This window comes from Notechis scutatus, chromosome 4 (assembly GCF_049901735.1).
Source record: "Notechis scutatus isolate UNSWTSFEM ecotype Mainland chromosome 4, rNotScu1.2, whole genome shotgun sequence".
NCBI classification, from domain to species: domain Eukaryota; kingdom Metazoa; phylum Chordata; class Lepidosauria; order Squamata; family Elapidae; genus Notechis; species Notechis scutatus.
In genome coordinates, this window is record NC_142012.1 from 153,292,062 (window position 1) to 153,311,759 (window position 19,698).

The 19,698-nt window shown below is 39.6% G+C and overlaps 1 protein-coding gene across 1 annotated transcript in view; it reads left to right on the top strand.

The window, feature by feature from the left end:
• FNDC3B (fibronectin type III domain containing 3B) overlaps nucleotides 1–19,698 on the top strand; it is a 322,478-nt gene that overhangs the window by 293,351 nt on the left and 9,429 nt on the right. The window contains exons 24-25 of the mRNA XM_087965339.1: nucleotides 8,005–8,171; nucleotides 11,176–11,303. Of these exons, the coding sequence (XP_087821465.1) occupies nucleotides 8,005–8,171; nucleotides 11,176–11,303 (295 nt within the window). The remainder of the gene's footprint in view (nucleotides 1–8,004; nucleotides 8,172–11,175; nucleotides 11,304–19,698) is intronic.

Genomic DNA, 19,698 nt, shown 5'->3' on the forward strand with positions numbered 1-19,698 from the left:
TCTATGGAGATTCTCAGTCATCCAGGTCATGGTTGTCCCAAAGGTGCTTTTTCAAGTTCAGCTGCATTTAAAGGACAAAGGCCACTCTTTTGAAGAAAGCAATGTCCACATTTTGGACAGAGAGGACCACTGGTTTGAAAGAGGGATCAAACAGGCCACCTATGTCAAAACTGAACAGCGCTCTCTCGACAAAGGGGGAGGGATACGACATCATCTATCTCCGGTCTATAACATAGTCCTTTCAACAGTTCCAAGAAGGCTCTACATCAGTGGTGGGATTCCATTTTTTTTTACTACTGGTTCTGTGGGCGTGGCTTGGTGGGCACGACAGGAGAAGGATACTGTAAAGCTCCAGTCAGAAGTGGTATTTGATGGTTCTCCAAACTACTCAAAATTTCCACTACCAGTTCTCCAGAACTGGTCAGAACCTGCTGAATACCACCTCTGCTCCACATCCATTTGCACCACTCGGGTGTCCCTGATGACACAGATAATAAACCTCCAGCTGGCCTTAAAAGGATGCAAATTACCAGCTGTCTACAAGGGGTATAAATCCTTCCATTCCCCACCATTCCAGTTCGAACTGAAGAAGCTACTTGGATGAAAAGCAAAACAAAAAATAAGAAAGTCCAGTTGCCTTTTGAAAAAAAAGTACGTTTGGGACATTTTTTAGAGGAGTGAATTGGAGCATAATCATTCAGTCCTAAAAATCTCAGGAAGAAATTGCTGCCTACTGACAGTCAAATGTTGGTTATGGATGCATGTTGATGTGTAGACGTTCTGTTTGGAAATAAAACTTACACACTGAGATAGTACGGACTGGGAACAGGCTTGATGATGTTATGAAAATAATTAGCACTTGGCAGAAATCTTACTGTTCTAGCGTAAACAAGTTTCCTTCTTTGTGTAACCTTCAATAAAGGATTTATTGCAGTCGGCAAGTCCACACATCTACAACCTCGGATGAATGAGATGCCTTTTTCCCTGTTAACAGTAACTGCTTGGAATATCTTATTTAGTCATAGACTACATTGTTTATTTCTCGATTGACACACAGGGAGAGCTAGACTGATAAATATGTTTGCTATACAGAATGGCCAAGCCATTAAAGTTCCTTTTTCAAAAGAGTAGGGAACGTGGGCCAATATCTAAAAAGAATATTTCTTTTCTCTAATCATAATTTCATTTAAATATTAGCAGCTTTTGTTTGCTGAGATGGGTTAACCTCAATTTAAAAATGCTCCAATGGTTTGTGCTGCAGAGAAAACTGCCTCGGGTCATCAATTTAACTCATTAGGAAATTAATGGTATGTGCCCCATTCTCATTTCCCCACCTGGGTTGTTTCCACAAACAAATAGCTTCATTTGCAGCCAGGAAGGTGAAGCCAAACTCTGTTTACACCATTGGACACTGCCAAATTGGGCTTTGTGTCGTGTTGTTTTTAACTGACTCTCATTTATTTAACACTTTAGATCTCTAAGTGAATTTGCTGTAAAACCAGATTGGTAATAAAGGAGAAATCTTCCCTCCAAAGGAAATAAATAAGTAAATTTTGTACATCACGGATAAAGGAAATCATAATTCTATTCTCGCTCCTTGTTGATTGCACTGGCTTAAAAAAATCAACAGGAAAGTGTATGGTGACATGCACGTTCTTTCCTGGAAGATCCTGATAGAAAATTTAAAAAGGACTGGACATTAAATCAGTCTTGTCATACCTTAAGCATTTTTAATAAGAACTAGGACTGTTAATTGGGAAGAGAGGAGCTTTTAAAAAAGGTTAAAAGTGTGTAACATGAAAAAAAAAAGTGGTAAGGCTTGGATTGTGTGACTGTGGCTGCCATCTTTGAACTGGGGTGTGTATAACAAATCTAATAAATTATCACTGTCAATTAGGGTTTTTGAGGCACATGTTCCTGGGGACATCCCTGTAATGTTTTGTGCCACCAGTTTGACACCCCTGGTATAGGGTTTCCTGCCAAAGGAATTGGACTAGAAGTCTTCCAAGATCCTTTCCAACTTTCTTATTCTGTTATTCTATTTTCCGGAACATTACTGCTTTATTCAGCAAGAAATGGTATTTTCATCACTGGCTTTGCCAGATTAAAAAAACAACAACCTTGATTTTTCATTTATAATGCCCAATAGTGTTATTAGGATGACATTCACCTTGTTTCCTTCATGGGTAATAAAAGTTTGGTTGATATTATATGAGTGAAGCTGGATCTTCCATAGCATTGAGTACAGTAGAAGGCATGATGGATATTGTGAGACTATCATGGTCTTTGAATCAATGCATCCAGTTGGCATTTTTATTATTTTATTTTTTGTTATTGCTTTCACTGACCAGAATTTTTTGAAAATGATTGGGCTGAGATTCAGTAATGTCTAGACATTTGCTCTTACTGTATTATTATTTGTGTTTTATTTGAGAGCTCAGAGCTGTTCACACATGGTTTTCTGCTTTTATCTTCTTGAAAAGAACACCATCATTGTTTGAACTTAGACTTAATGACTGGCCGGATGACCCAATAAAATCTTTGCTTGAATGGCAAGTTAAATCTCATTCTGCCTTGTCCCAGCAAAGTATTTCAAAATGTTGGACCTGTGAATGGACATTTTGGTGCGTGCAAACAAATGGTGCAAACGTAGGTTATTGTTCTGTGATTAGTGAATAGAAGAAGCAAATATGAGTTTTTGAGAAATATTATATGACATTCTGAATTTAAAAAATTATTCTGCAGGTGACATGAAAACATAGACAAGAATGAGAGGAAGAAGTATAGAAAAAGTAATTTGGTCATTAAGAATAAATTAGGATTATAACTGTGATTGTTTAGAAGAAGAACTGTTTATTTTGACTATATAACGCTGTAATGAAGGTCATAAGAGCAACAAAACAGACCACTTTTGCAAAGTAAAAGTGGAAATTAGAAGAAAAGTAAAAGAAATCAGAATGCAACAGAATTGGAAGGGACCTTGGAGATCCAACCTCCCTACTCAAGCAGGAGACCCTATATCATTCCAGATAAGGGACTGTCCAGTCTCTTCTTAAAAGCCTCCAGTGATGGAACATTCACAACTTCTGGAGGCAAATTGTTCCATGATTAATTGCTTTAACTGTCAGGAAATTTCTCCTTAGCGCTAGGTTGGTCCTTTCCTTGACTAGTTTCCATCCATTATTTCTTGTCTCACAATGTAATTTGCTTTATCCTTTGTTGATATTGAAAGTCTGTGTCCACCTGTCATACATCCTTCTTGTTGCCAGATACATCTTGTACCTGGATCTTTTCCTCTTTGAATTTTGGGAACATTTTTTTTAAATTTTAACAATGACTCTTATCTCTTACCACAACTTCTCAGGTTTACATCTGTTTAAATATATTAAACTTCTTCCTCAGGTTGATCTTAACATCTGCATCCAAAAATGCAGAAGTGTTTTCCAAAGATGGAGGGGAATAAACATTATCAGCTTTCAAAATTATGTTACTATAGTTTATCTCAGTAAAATACAGTCTTCCTGTAAAGTCTATTCACTTAACCTGATATATCTCATGGTGTTCAGAAGGTAGTCCAACATTGCTTTCAGAGTCATGAAACCTACAGATGTTCTGTCAACATCCGAGACAGTGCGCCATTCAAAGTGGCCACAATGCGCTATTTTGGAGTTGCCACACATGCGCAGGGGGATGCATGGGTGTCGGTTGATGGGACTCATGCTGGGAGAAGACAAGCCAGGAGAGCAAGCCAGCTGTGGTTGGTTCAGAAGCCCTCCAGGCCTGAAGTGTACTTGCTGGAACCAACCAGAGAGTAACTGGGCTCGAAGAGTGCTTGTTGGAGCAGGGCCAAAAAAGTACTTGCAGGAGCCAGCTAGGAGCAACCAGGAACAGGAGAGTGGGGCATGCTGAGCCTGTATAACCAGCTGGCTAGCAGAAGCCAGTAATGCTGGCTAGAAACCCTTTTACTTGTATTGTTCACCACGTGCCAAGCTGAGACTCCAGTAAAGGGACCTGTTTTGCTCTCTACTTTTCCTGGTTTGGTTTAGAACCGTGACATATTCACATTATCTGGAAGTAATGTGAATATTAAGGATTCATGTTGCCTCCAGATATTAAACCTGGATTCCAAAATCATAAGTATTAACATGCTGGGGCAGATTTGCTATAGCAGATTGCTAAGCCACAGGCTAATATAATATTTTCAACAGTGATGAAACGGATGCTTTTGAATGCTTCAAGAAAGTCTTAGGAACAGAGATAAGAGCTGTATTGTATACCTGGCAAGTTAAATGAATCTCCTTGAAATGGCTAAATGAATGCAAGCAATCATAAAAACAAGTTGAAAGCACACAATTAGAATGCAATAAAGAAAAGCCCAAATTGCATTATTGTACCTGGAAATCTTGCTGTGGGAAATATCTACTCCTGAAAAAAAAATTATTCATTTTACTACTCTTTATGAAGAAAAACATGATTTGTTGGCCAAGATCATAAAGTGCGACAAAAATGAGAGACTCTATCTATTACAGTATCAGGAGCATGTGCACATATATATAATTTCTAATCTTTTTTACATTAAAAAGTTCCAAAATATAGATTCAACAATAGAGAGTGCAACTATTTAAAACAATTAAAATTAAAATGTCATAATAAAAAAATAAGCAAATTGTCCACTGTTTAAAGAACAGCAAACATACCTTAAATCTCAAAATATAGCATAGCAAAGTTGTCATCTTGAACATCAGTAGCAAATCCAGGCTGTACATTTTTCTAGTTCCTAGATTTCGGTACAGAATATTATTTTTATTTTCTTTTTGGTACACATGGTTGAATAAAGCATCTCATTTTTATTTACTAATGCTTGTGAGATAGGATTATATCTTAGTGCTTTGCAGTGCTTACTATCATGATAAATATATACTAATAATGTATATTCCTGAAGAGAAATATTTCCCATTTAAGATCAAGGACAAGACTGTTCACAGCACCCATATTTTAAAGAAATATTTAGATAAGGTCAAAGCAAAATGAAACAATCAAACAATGAGAACTTTCCTCTACTGATTTTGCTTTTAAATGAGAACCCCATTGCTGTTTGCAAGAGGAAAGTTGGTAGTCATTTCTTTGCTTTCTGCAATGTTGACTTTGCTTTCTTTTTCAAGGTTTACCTTTTTCTTTCTTCTGTGTTAATGATTAGTTTCTGTTTGTTTTTATCTCTTTATCTGAAAAGTCGAATAAGGTTTTCTCTTTTTTTTAAAAAAAAGGAAGAAATCACTGTGACTTCTTCCCAATCCAGCCTCACTGACAGTAGGTTGAAGTTTCCTCCAACTGGACTCCAGGAAAACTCTGTGCCGCCATCAAATTGTGCTAGCTTAAACCCTCCACAATCACCATTCTGTGCACAACAACACCACACTACATTCTTGCCATAAGGTTTCCCAACAAACACAACTCTTAATCCTCTCTTCTTTCTGTCCACCATCTTATCACATTTGCATATTGTGATTCAACATTTTGTTGATTTTTACAAAGCATAAAATACAAAAATATAAAGAAAGATGAAGGTTGAATAGGGGGAGGAAAAGGGGGAAAGAGAAAAGTAGAGGGAAAAAAGAAAAAAAATTCAAAACTTTCAAATTCTTTTGGTTCAATACAATAAGATATTAACCTGAAACCTCAACTTTTTACTTTTATATAATAGTATATATTAGCCATTTCTGTAACACCAAGCCTATCCAATCTGTAAAACCCAAAATCAAAGTTTCAATTTTTTTCCACCTCAAGCACTAAGTCCAAAAGCAGTTCCCAAGTAGAAATAAAATTAATTCTGTTAACTTTTGCAGCTGTTTGTCCATTATAAGAATCACTATGTGTCCTTCCATTTTTGTGCATAATCTTGCTAGCGTTAGCATGTATAACTTCAAAATTCTTTTTTTTAAAAAAAAAAATCACTTCTGCACATCAATCTCTAATACTATAGCTTTCTAAATTCCTTAAAATATCCATCCACAATCATTACCACTTCACTGTTTTGCCAACTTTTGCTGCAAAAATAATAATAATGGTGACTTGCATTACCCCATGTAGACCTCCTTGGTGCCAGATTAAAAATAATAATAATAATTCCAGATTTATTCTGAGAAACATTAGTATTCATTGGCTGCATGGTGTTATGGTCCTGCTGTTGCTAATTAGAAATACTGAAAATTCAATTCACCGACTACCCATGCAGCAAAGACTATCTGATTGCCAAGTCCAAACATTGACTATCATTCCAAAAATGGTAGGAAATGATCTGGTTAGGAAAGGGAGAAATAATTCAGTTCCAAATACATTTTGAACCTTATACTCTCCTGGTTCATGGCTGTGTGTATTTCACATAAAAGGATGCATGGGACCATTTATCCATTTCTTTCTTTTTTTGATCTTCCAGAGCCAAAAGTTGAAATTCTGCACAAAATGCAAACCAATGTAATGTTAATACAAAGCAAAATAGTAATAAAGACAACATCTAATAAAATTAAAATAAAACCGACTGGAATAGAAACTATGCTGCATGATATCAACTGTACCAGAATAAGGGAGCAATTGTTTTAAGCATGGCTCAAATAATTTTCAAAATAAAGTGAATAAAATAAATTACACCCCCCCCCAAAAAAAAAAAAGATATTTATGATCCAGTACTGAAGTTCTGACTGCTGCCCCCTCCCACAGACATGGGGCATTTGAGTGCTTCACAATTGGCCTATATTCATGACTGCTTGCAGCACCCCAGAGTCACATGGCCACAATTGTTGAGGTTTATGGGTTTTAGCAAAGAAAAATATATATAAACCACCTGACTGCAAACTTTCATCAGTGGGAAAAACGTTCCTAAGTGATTAAAGGTCACATGATCAAAATTCAAATGCTTTGCAATTGGTGCATATTTATGAGGGTTGCAGTGTCCCAGGGTCATGTGATCATCTCGTACGTTGACCACCTGACAAAGTCGATAAGAAAGCCAGATATACTTAACCATGTTGCTAACTTAACAACTGCATCGTAAAATAGAACCATTGGGCACAATTGTGGTCGAGGGCTCCCTGTATTTTGTTAAGATTTAGAGGAAAATTCTAATATAACTGTATAGTTTGGGGGGGTGATATATATGCAAACCATTGAGAGTCTGGGATCTTGGGGTCAAAAGGAAACAAACCTGTATATATACCACTTATGCATCATCACAAACTCTCCAGAACCGTAAAGCCTACAAACTTGAAATTTTGCACGTATGTTCCTCTTGGCTTCTAGGTGCTCACTAAGATTTTTCAGAATGACCATCAGAGCATTAGTAGTTCGTATATTATTATTATTATTATTATTATTATTATTATTATTATTATTATTATTATTATTATTATTGTTGTTGTTGTTGTTGTTATTATTATTATTATTATTATTATTATTATTATTATTAACATGCTCTGATGCTAAGGAGTTCTACTCCCCCTCCCCACCTGAAAAGAAATCTGTTCCAAATGCAAAACACAAGCAGAGGAGAGAAGTTTCAGTTTTACTTTCACAGCACCAAGCAGCTTTAGGACAGAACAGTTGAGCTAAGCCATGCCCAGGCTCCTTGCTGTCTCCTTCTTGCTCACACAGCAAATACTGTTTCACTTTCCAAACAGCCCTCAACTCTCTAACACACTGACAGGACGTTAGCCAGATGAATACTGATGGATGCTGGTAGGCAGAGGCAGAATTCCACCCCACCTTATTTTCCTCCCCAAAAACTAACCCGACCACATAGTTTCATAGTGAAGCACAGGTATCAAGCTAGTACTGTGATAAATCCATTTAGAGAACTTGCACCTGAGCTGCTAAATTGAGCTATTGATATTAGTTGATATTAGATTAAATGACATTAACCTTTTTTTTTTTTTGGTGAGTCACAGACAACCCATCAATGAAAACCTTGTAAACAAATAACAACAAATTTGTCCTCTCTCCCTCTCTCTTTAGGTTTATTTCAATCTATAGGGGCCCTAGTCATACTTACAAGGTACAACGGCTGATGGAATATACCAGCTACACTTTTAGAATACAGGCTGTAAATGGTGCCGGGGAAGGGCCTTTCTCAGAAGTCTTTAGCTTCAGCACAACTAAATCTATCCCCCCTGTCATTAAAGGTAAGTAAGATACGTCTACTGGTTTTGGTGGGGTGGGCGGGAGGAGGGGAGGAAACATTAATGGGCCTAAAACCCCTCTTGCAATCACTTTTCCTCCTATAACAACATACAGGTAGTCCTCAAATTGCAACTATTCTGGTGTACATTTAGACTAGAATAACAGAGTTGGAAGGGACTTTGGAGGTCTTCTAGTCCAACCCCCTGATCAGGCAGGAAACCCTATACTATTTCAGACAAATGGTTGTCCAATCTCTTCTTAAAAACTGCCAGTGTTGGAGCATTCACAACTTCTGGAGCATAGTTGTTCTACGGATTAATTGTTCTAACTGTCAGGAAATTTCTCCTTAGTTCTAGGTTGCTTCTCTGGTTGATTAGTTCCCACCCATTGCTTCTTGTCCTGCCCTCAGGTGCTTTGGAGAATAGCTTGACTCCCTCTTCTTTGTGGCAACCCTGAGATATTGGAGTACAGCTATCATATCACCCCAGTCCTTTTCACCAAACTAGACATACCCAATTCCAGCAACTGTCCTTTATATGTTTTAGCCTCCAGTCCCCTAATAATTCATTCAGCAATGATTCAAAGTTACAACTAATCTTGAAAAAGTGACTTATGACAGGACCTTGCACTGATGACCACTGCACCATCCCTACAGTCATGTAATCAAAATTTGGTTCGTTGGCAACTGGAATATATTTGCAATGGTTGCTGCATCCCAGGATGATGGGATCACCATTTGCAACCCTTCCCGGATGACCAGCAAAGTAAATGGGGGAAGCTGGATTCACTTAACAACTGCAGTGGTTCACTTAACAACCCTGGCACAAACAGTCATTTAAAAAGGCACATCTCACTTAACTTGTTTAGCAATGGAAATTCCGGCCGCAATTGTAGTCACAAGTCAAGGACAACCATATACAGAGTTTGTCATAAGCCTAGATCTCCATCTTCTCCATAGTCCAGTGTGAGAATTCTTTTTGAAAAGGAGAAATTAGGCTGTACTAATTTGATTCTGGAGATGCTTGACTGACATGTGATCCAAGTAATCCTCAACTAATGACCACAATTGGGACCCGAATTTCCATTGCTAAGCAAGACAGTTAAGAGAGCAGGCACCAACTTTTACAAGTTGTTTTTGCCACAGTTGTTAAGCAAATTACTGCAGTTGTTAGGTGAATCATGCACTCGTTAAATGAATCAAACTTCCACCCTTGACTTGATTTCTTGGGAGCCACTTGGTAAAATTGCAAATGACAAACGTGACTTGGAGAAACTTCAACTATGGTCTCTTCCCCTCCTTGGAAGAGCTTTATAGCTCCCGCTGCCTTAAGAAAGTTCAAAACATTCTCAAAGATCTATCTCATCCTGGGCACCCTTTTTTTTTTGAACTATTACCACCTGGCAGACGGTACAGGACAATTAAAACAAGGACAAAAAGACTGAGAAACAGCTTCTTCTTTTTTTTTTAACAAATTTTATTCAGTTTTTCACATTAAAAACAAAAATCTCTTTTTAGTGGACAACATATTTCCGGGTCATCACCTTTACATACAAATATGACAGCAATTATACATTCATATATGCATACTTAATTCTATTATTACATTTTTGCATTCCAAATTTTCAGTAAGGAGAGAAACAAACACATTAATTCTAGCCTCTTTCATTAATCTCAATCGAAACATCTTTTTGTTTCATTTCAATTATTTCAAATATAATCCTTTAATATTTATTTTAAAAATAAAGATAAACAATATGTGTTTGAATAATAATAATAATAATAATGTAGTTACCAATGTCTCTCCTTGCTTTTAATAGTCTATATTAACTTATTAATTTAGCTGGTTCTTTAGTCTGTCATATTCCCTTTCCATTACACATTCTTTTTATAAATTCTAGATTAATACAAATTTTAACACTAAAAAAACAAAAACAAAGTATAGGTTTCCCCCCTTTTACTGTTTTGAGTGTGACACCTCAATGATTAAAATATACCTTTATTCCCTCATCTTGATTCCCAATAAACCATTATTTTTAAGAAGTTACAATAATAATCATTACATCTTTTCAATTGGATTCCGCAGCATATTTCCCCCCCTTGATTTTTAATAAGAGTTATCAGTATCTATATTACCCTATTTTCTAAATATTTTTAATTGCAGAAATATTCTTATTACCCCTTGTCACCCTGCAGAATCCCCTTTTTAATTCATCAACCATTATCAGCCCCCTCTTGCTGCAACAGCATCATCACCTTGTCCTGGTTGGCGAGGGCTGCGCTGCTTTTTGTAGGTTTGCGCTCGGCCGAAGGGTGGGGGCCAGCGGGTGGGCAGGCCATGTGGCTGGCACAACCTTGTGTTCCCGTGCAACCTGGATTAATTGCTTTGGGGCGGATATTTATCTGCGGCCCACCAAAGTTTTATCACAGACTATCAGTGGGCCGTAGCCCACCATTTGGCGACTGCTGTTTTAGCTGATAAATGATATATGTTGGATTTTGACTGATGGAAGATGACTTTTTTCCCCAAGGACGTTAAGCTGGGACTGTCTCAAATAGATACACTTCATAAAAATTGACCCTTGTTTGTCTCTTGTATAAAAACACTTTTTTGCCACCTGGTGGAGCAATAAATCCATCTGAATATAATATGTTTAACCAACTCTTATCTGGTTGATAACGCAAGGAAAACTAAGTTCTTCAACAATCAGCATGTTTTTCTTCAGTTTCTCTTCTTTGCAGTTTGATTCTTTGTTGTTTGCCTACTTGTTTTCCTCCATTGTTTTGCACTTTTCTAAGAGGAAAATAGCAATAGGGTAAGATGGTTGATAGTTAAATTGAATAATACATTACCTTATCTTCTTCCCAGCGATAATTCTGAAATTTCTTTGTTTTAATTATTTTATTCTTTAAAATGAATAAAAGTATGTATTTGAAAGAAGAAAAATGAGAAGTGTGTGTTCCTTGTGCACATGCCAATTGATATGTGGTGACCTTTTTTTTTATAGCACCTCGAGTGAAACAGTTAGAAGGAAACACCTGTGAAATTGCTTGGGAAACTGCACCCCCAATGAAGGGAGACCCTGTGAACTACATTCTGCAGATCCTAGTGGGAAGAGAGTCTGAGTACAAACAGGTAAGAAGGAATAATAGTTTAACCCAAAGTAGATACAACAACCTTTCATGGCCTTACAATGTCTTTATAGGTGATGGGAGGCAAAAGTGGATTTATTCTGGTCTAATTTCCAACACCCAACCATAGCAACTGCAAGACTTATTTCCAAGTTCAATATAATGGCACGAAGCCAATTCTGTAGATTGACTGGCCCCCTGCCATAGGTCACAACAACCAACATCTAGAATTGGACCTGGAAGCAAACTATCACTCAATGTACTTTGCAGAAAAAAAATGTTACATGTGTCCTATTGGGCCCCCAATATAGCTTGTGCAGCCGCATTCTGCATCAGCTGAAGCTTCTGGATAAGGGTCGCCCTCACAGAGAGCACGTTGCCATGGCGTGCAAAATGGAGTTGCATAAAGGCCCTTTAGGCCATGACTGCCACCTGTTCTTTGAGCAGGAGCTGTGAGTCCAAGAGAATCCCTTGGGTTTACACACTGGATTTGTCTGAAGTAGTGTTACATGTTCCTGAGTGAAATTATCCTATATGCCCATTCTGGCTTTTGCTATCTTGCAGAATATTCTGCTTTTCCAGAGGAGAAAACTGTATTCACTCACTGAGAGAAATATATATACATAAAAATTCTATCTGCTATTATATTAGTATTTCATAACAAAAACAACCCAGATGACGAAAATTGTACACTTGATGGAGAAAATTGCTCTGTCTGACGTTTTTTTCTGAGTCATTTTGAGATTTCAGTCTACTGGATCATCTTCAAGCTGATTCTTTTCTATTATCACCATGGAAATGATGCCAATATCTCCTCAGTAGCACAGCATGGTCTCCTAGAGGCCCTGGATTCACATCAATTTTATGCAAATTTTTAAAAGTTGGAAATAAAACGAGAGAGGCTGGGCTTATCTAGCCACAGTTACGTGTGTATCTCTCTCCATTGATGTAAACATACATCCCCATTCTATGAAGCAAATTTCTGGGGGGAGAAAAATTGATTTATGCATTTATTTATTTTAGCTATGCATCTTGATGGCTTTGTCCCAATTTACGACCTGTCTTGCCACCATTGTTAAGTGAATCACTGCAGCTGATAAGTTAGTGTCCTGGTTGTTAAGTGAATCTGGCTCCCTTGCTGGCTTTGCTTGCGAGAAGGCCGCAAAAGCTGATCACATGACCTTGGAACACAGCAACGGTCATAAATATGAATCAGTTGCCAAGCATCTGATCAGGGGATGCTGCAAAGGTCATAACTGAAAAATGGTAATAAACCTCATTTTTCAGTGCTGTTGTAATTTGAACGGTCACTGAATGAAACCGTTGCAAGTCAAGGACTATAGATGCTAACTTTGGTTGTATCCAATTTTTCTTCAGGAAACATGGACACTGTTCTGACCCAGCTCCCCAAACACAACAAACCCTCTGACATGAACTCAAAAGATTCCTTTATTAGGAATGCCGGCAGTCCTGGCAAAATGTTTCTCTCGCAGGCTAACAAGTCAGTCTGGTCACACTTCTTCATCTCTGCTCCCTGCCTTTTATCCCCAGGGCTAGGATGGGATCTCGCTAGCAGCAATGGGTCTTCCTTCCCCAGGATGGCCCATAGCTTTCCACTGCTCTCCTCTCCTCAGCCTTCTGCGCATCTGCACCTCAGGCAGCTATTCCCAGCTATTCCTCCTCTTCCTCATCAGCCACCTCCAGTCCTGGTGGCTGTTGACTCTCCATCTGAAGGTTGACGGATGGCCCAGCCTCTCCCTCTCTCTCCCTCCCTCTTTCTCTCCCTCCCTCCTTCTCTCTCTCTCTCTCCCTCCCTCCCTCCTTCCCTCTCTGTCATTCCCTCCCTTCTCTCTCCCCTCCTTCTCTCTCTCTCTCCCTCGCTCCCTCTCCCTCTCTCTCCCCCTCCTTCCTTCTCTCTTTCTCTCTCTCTCCCTCCCTCTCTCTCTGTCCTTCCCTCCCTCTCTCTCTCTCCCTCCTTCTCTCTCTCTCTCTCTCCTCCCTCGCTCCTTCTTCCTCCCTCTCTCTCTCCCTACCTCCTTCTCTCTCTCCCTCCTTCCCTCAATGAAGTTCAAACAACCATAATTGGGAACAAAAGCTGTTATTTTCTTCCCATTCTTGATGAGCTGGATTCGGACACATTTTCTAATAGCAGAATTTGGCTGCTTAGCCTCTACACCAACTTTTTCCAGAACAATTCCCTTGGCATGAGAAGCTCCCCCAAAAGGATTGGCTTTCAAAGCAGTACCCAAATGGGCCTTCTTATATTGTTTGTCATGCCACTTCTGTTCACGACAGTGACTGCGTAGCTTCCTGGCTGTACGAAGTCCACAACACTTGCCCATCATGTCGTCCTCCCTCTCCCTCTCTCTCTCTCCCAGCTCCGTTCCCTCCGTTCCCTCTTCCCCCTCAGAGCTCCCAGGTTTCTCTCTCCCTCTCTCTCTCTCCCAGCTCCGTTCCCTCCGTTCCCTCTTCCCCTCAGAGCTCCCAGGTTTCTCTCTCCCCTCTCTCTCTCCCAGCTCCGTTCCTCCGTTCCCTTCCCCTCAGAGCTCCCAGGTTTCTTCTCTCCCTCTCTCTCTCTCCCAGCTCCGTTCCCTCCGTTCCTCTTCCCCTCAGAGCTCCCAGGTTTCTCTCTCCCTCTCTCTCTCTCCCAGCTCCGTTCCCTCCATTCCCTTTTCCCCCTCAGAGCTCCCAGGTTTCTCTCTCCCTCTCTCTCTCTCCCAGCTCCGTCCTCCGTTCCTCAGAGCTCCCAGGTCCCTCCGTTCCTCTTCCCCTCAGAGCTCCCAGGTTTCTCTCTCCCCTCTCTCTCTCCCAGCTCCGTTCCCTCCGTTCCTCTTCCCCTCAGAGCTCCCAGGTTTCTCTCCCTCTCTCTCTCTCTCCCAGCTCTGTTCCCTCTTCCCCTCAGAGCTCCCAGGTTTCTCTCTCCCTCTCTCTCTCTCCCAGCTCCGTTCCCTCTTCCCCCTCAGAGCTCCCAGGTTTCTCTCTCCTCTCTCTCTCCCAGCTCCGTTCCTCTTCCCCCTCAGAGCTCCCAGGTTTCCCTGATGCTGATCCTGACTCCCATGCCGCCTCCTCTGATTCAGCTGCTGAAGGGGCCAGCAGCTGACAGGCCCCAACAGACACATTCCTGTTTGATGCCTGAAAGGAATTCTATTCAGCCTCTAGTTCTAGAAAAAGCAATCGTGTTTAGCTACACGCAGAATCTTTATTTAACATCTTGTACTGTTGAAATATGTCTTTGGTACCAAGATCACTTCTTTCCTATTCAATGAAGTGGTGCCTGCAACACTATTTTACATTTTCTGCATAGCTTCTCCCCTCTTTTAATTTTCTCAATTTTATTTTAATTATCTCATCTCAATTCAAATCATTGTATTTATATTTTTTGTCTGTCCTATTTCAATTATCTATTATCTTTTCTCATTAAACAAAATTTCTCCTGTAGTTACTGATTGGAGTATGACGCCTTTATATCTTTTCCCTAAAGTTGTAACATTCAATATAATACATAACTTCCATTTGGATTCTGCTTGGTACATTCTTAAAATACACACTGTATTCGTAAAAAAAGAAAAAAATATAAATGTATATAATTAAAACAACATTCCATTCCAATTCAGTTCTATCATTAATATTAATATTCATTAAAGTCTTAACATCTTTAAGATTACTTTTCAATTAAATATCATACTTCTATGGGAACAATTATAAGCTTTCCATAGTTAATTCCCCCCCTTCACTTATATATTTTATAAAACATTAACTAATTAAAATGTTCCCATTCCTTCCTAATTCAATTTTCTCATTTATTTTATTTCACTTATTTTATTCACAAACATTTCACTAAATTACACTATTTTATCCCTCATTTTAATCATACATTGTTTCCAATTTTCTAAAGTTATTTCTATTACTAATATAACAATACAATCTTAGGTACCTTTACAGAATCCCTTTTTCAGTTAGATTTTCACCCATTATCTCTAAATAGGTCCTGTTTCTCTATATCTTGCTCCGGTCCTTTGTAACTTCTTTTCCTTTCCTTCTTCCCTCTCTTCTTCTCTCTCCCATTTTTACCCCCTTGTCTCTCTACCTCTATTTCTCTCTTCTGTATTCCCCTTTTCTGTTGCTTTCCAGTATTATACTTATTTTTCGAATTATTTTTCTTTTCTTTGGTTGTTTTTTTTTAAGTCTTAAATTCTCCATTCTCTTTCCCCCCTTTCCTTTTTCTTCCCCACATAAAATTGTTTGTTCATTAAAGATGGCTTCTTCTTTGTCCCAGTCTTCTTGTTTTGTAGTCGTTTCTTGTTGTTTCTCATAGTTCCAAATCTCCACTTCTAAGAATTGAAAAACAAAGCCAAAAGAACCCTTCCCTTCTTGTGCATCTTCTTTGTACTTTTTAAGTTCCATTTTCAATTCATCCAGAAGTGGTGCCATTGTATAAATTTTTAAACAACCACCCGATTGATTTTAATCATTCAAATATAATAACCAAGAATCCAAAGATCACCAAATAATCCAAATACACGCAAGCTGTTTCTTTTTGCTCTTTTTTTTCACTTTCTCTTCCTGGTGTTACTGTTTAGTTACAAAGTTTCAGTTAAAATGTATCTTTTAGAAGTCTTATTAAAGTTTTACTGTAGATTCTTTTTAATTCCAGGCAGTCTCCTCCCTCTTCCAGATCCTGCCCTTGTTCTTTTTCTCTCCCTTCGTGCTTATGAAAAAGAAAATTTTTAATGTCCAGAAATCTTCATTATCCCTTTAGCATTTTGTTTTATTTTCAGTTTAATTGCCTATTGATGTCAAAGAGGATTTTTCCGATTTCTTATTTAAGTCTCTTAGTTGTCTGTATAGGGAAGGAGAGAGAAGGAAAAAAAAGCCAAACCGCACACGATTGCGGATTTCTGTCTGTCGCCGAAGCCCTTCAAACCAGAAGTCACCCGGGATTCAATTTTTTTAGCAACCGGTTCAGTGGGTGTGGCTAGGTGGGCATGGCTAGGTGTGAATGGCCGTGTGACTGGATAGGCATGGCTTCTTTTTTATTATTATATTTTTGCAGCAATCCCCCCCATTTTGGGGCCTCCTGAGCCTCCTGGGGTGCATTTTTGCTCCCAGAAGGCTTCCCTGGGGCCCAGGAAGACAAAAAAAATGGAGCCAGGGGAGCCCCCTGCACACCCCTTTTTACCTCCTGGGCCTCAGGGAAGCCTCCTAGGTGAAGCACTAAGACAGCGAGGACGATCCTGGCACAGCTGATCATTGGAAAAGCTGATCATCAGGAGGGAGGAAAAAGAAATACCTTAAGGAATGACTGGGTGGGTGAGAATGCAGTCAGTGATGTCGCACATGCGCAATAAGGACTGACTGGGAAGGGAGGGGAGGGGCAGGGTGGGCAGAGATGAGCGGGGCCAGCCAGGGCACAATTTGCCAGTTCTCCGAACTGCACATAATCATAACAACCAGTTCTATAGAACCGGTCCAAACCGGTAAAATCCCACCCCTGATGTCAACCCTCAGTTAGCTCCAGAGTCATTTATATCTAAAGTCTTCAAGTCCCCTGATCGTTTTGGTAACTTCTACACTTTTTCTAGCTCTATTTTGCCCTTTACCAAATGTAGCGACCAGGACTCTGCGTAGTTTTCGCTAGGGCATTAACAATATTGGTTAAGTTATTATTTCTTCAGTTCCTAATGATCTCTAATATGGCATTCCCAACTGCTACTTGCTTAACTCAACTGAGCTACTCACTGCAATCCCAGTGTGATAAACTTATTTGCCAATGTTTGACCACACTGTTGAAAGAGATCCTTCTGAAGCTTTTCGTGGCCATGTTTGGTTTTATTCCTGAATAGTTTACTGGTATCATCATCTAAACTTTAAAGAATGAAAACAGTCTTAATAATTTCTGATATCAGAGGTTTTGAAAAATAAAAAAGAAATTCAAATGAGTATGTGAAAGCAGGGAAAACATGTAAGAGAGGGGGAGAGTGAGGGAGAGAGAGGGAAAGAGAGAGAGAGGGAGGGAGAGATGCAGAGAGAGGGGGAGGGAGAGAGGCAGAGAGAGGGGGAGAGGGAGGGAGAGAGAGAGGGAGGGAGAGATGCAGAGAGGGGGAGGGAGAGGCAGAGGGAGGGAGGGGAAGAGAGAGGGAGGGAGAGGGGGAGAGGGAGGGAGAGATGCAGAGGGGGGAGGGAGAAAGGCAGAGGGAGGGAGGGGAAGAGAGAGGGAGGGAGAAAACAACTACATTGAAGATTAAAATAGCACAGCAAATGGACAATAATCACCCAGCATTTTTCAAAGTTGCTATTAGTTATCATTCTAAGCTGGATTTCATGCACAGTAGTGTGGGAGTCATTTCTCAGACATGACTGAACAAACATCTGTGTATGCACAGTAGTATAGTTTTTCGAGACTCTTAATTAAGAAACTCATGCTGTTAAATCAGATCATAACAGGAATGGATGTGCCTCATATTAAGAGAAACCAATACAAATGATAGTACTCTTTCATTCTAGGGCTTACATTATATCTTCACTGTAGAGCTGCAATGACATGGGAAAGCATTCAGCAGCATGCAGCCATGTGGCTAACAACCACACATTACATGATGTTCTTTTTTTTTTTTTTTTGGTAGTGACGTCGGGGAAAAAATTCAATATGCTGCCTTGTTTACAAGCAATGTCCTCTGTTTAACTGACCAAATGTGCTACAGGATAGCTTAAAAACAAGGGGGAAGGTGGCTGTATCTGCTACTGGTTGACTGTTGTTTCCATTTTTGTGCCTTTGTCATGAATTTACATCCTTGTTTTCAAGAGAGAACCCTAGGCCTGAATTTATGCTAGCACAGAAAGATGAGAAATAAAAGCAATAAATGAAAAACTTGTTTCCAATGCCCTGGGCTGCTTCCTAGGGCAACCGTTCTGTTTGGTGGTAGCTAAGACCAGTTTACAAGAAACGTGGAGACATTTTCAGGTTTTTCAGTGCTGTGAAATTTGCATCCAAAAACAAATCCTCCAAGACAGGAGCAATCAATAATCTTCCCTAATGCTACAATACTGATAACGTGTTATGGGAGAGTTTATAGGAGGTTAGGTTAAGACATAGCAGAAAGTTTGATAAAATGTGCAAAGCTTGTTTAATGCTAACTTTGCTTAAACTCATTGAGGGTTAGATCAGGGGTCGCCAACCTTTTGGACCTCAGGGACCACCAAACTCATAATTTTCAATCCCGTGGTTCAGAGACCATGGGAAAATTCCAAAAGAAGTCTGCAGGAAAATTTCCCACCCCGTTTTCCTACCAATTGATCATTCTTTATTTGGGATCGCAGGATACCATCTCCAGCTCTGTTCTCATGGGAGGGGGGGGAGAGAGAGAGAGACTTTTGGCTTCATGCAAGGAAAGCAGCAGAAGCAACAGAAGTCTTTCTTTCTCTCCCCCAAATTCCACCAGAAATGATTCTTTGTGAGACTTGTCATGCCAGAGCAGCCTCTTAAAGCAGGATGACTTGCAGGGTCCCAAAGACTCATTTCTGGTGGAGTTTGGAGGAGAGAGAGACTTTTGCTGCTTTCTTTGCATGAAGCCAAAAGCAGAAGAAGAAAGAAGTGGAAAGAAGCAGACTGGTGACCAGGCGAGGCACGTGGGGCAAGTTCCTCCCCTCTGCCCTTTTCCCCCTCCCCTCACTACCTCATGTTGTTCACAATGCAAATGACACAAGCCTTGTGTTCCCACGCAGCCTGGATTAACTGCTTTGGGGGGTGCTTTGAGGGTGACATTTCTTTGCGGACCACCAAAATTTTCTCACAGACCACCAGTAATCCCCGGCCCACTGGTTGGTGACCACTGGGTTAGATTGTTATACAACCCTAGCCCTTTAGTTAGTTTAATGTTCATGATATCGACTTTGTGAGGTAGTCCAGACAGGAAATACCGCAAGATGCGTTTATACTACTTTGTTTGTAATGTTGTATTAACAAAAATCTTTTAAAGTCAAAAAACATTTCTCCCTGCCTCCTTGCAGACCAAGAAACTAGAGAGGATCCCTTTTAATCCACTCACCCCATCCACATTCCTGTTGCAGGTCACTCCCACATATCATTACAAGTGGTGAGTTCTCCAAAAATAGATTCAGGTTAAAACAGAGTTAGAAGGGACCTTGTAGGTCCTCTTTATAAAATGGAAAACCAAAGAACTTTCCAGAAACGTGAGGAGACTAGTTTAACTACTGAGAATCCTTCCCTAAAGAAAAAGAATATTCCCTCCGTGCCACTGGGGGAAATTCAGAAGAATCCTTCTAGATCAACTTCTATAAAAAATACTATAGAAATACATTTCATATATGTTTTGGATTTCTATTTTCTAATCATTTATTCTATTGGTCTCTGTGGCCAGGTAGAGATCTAAATGCCTCAG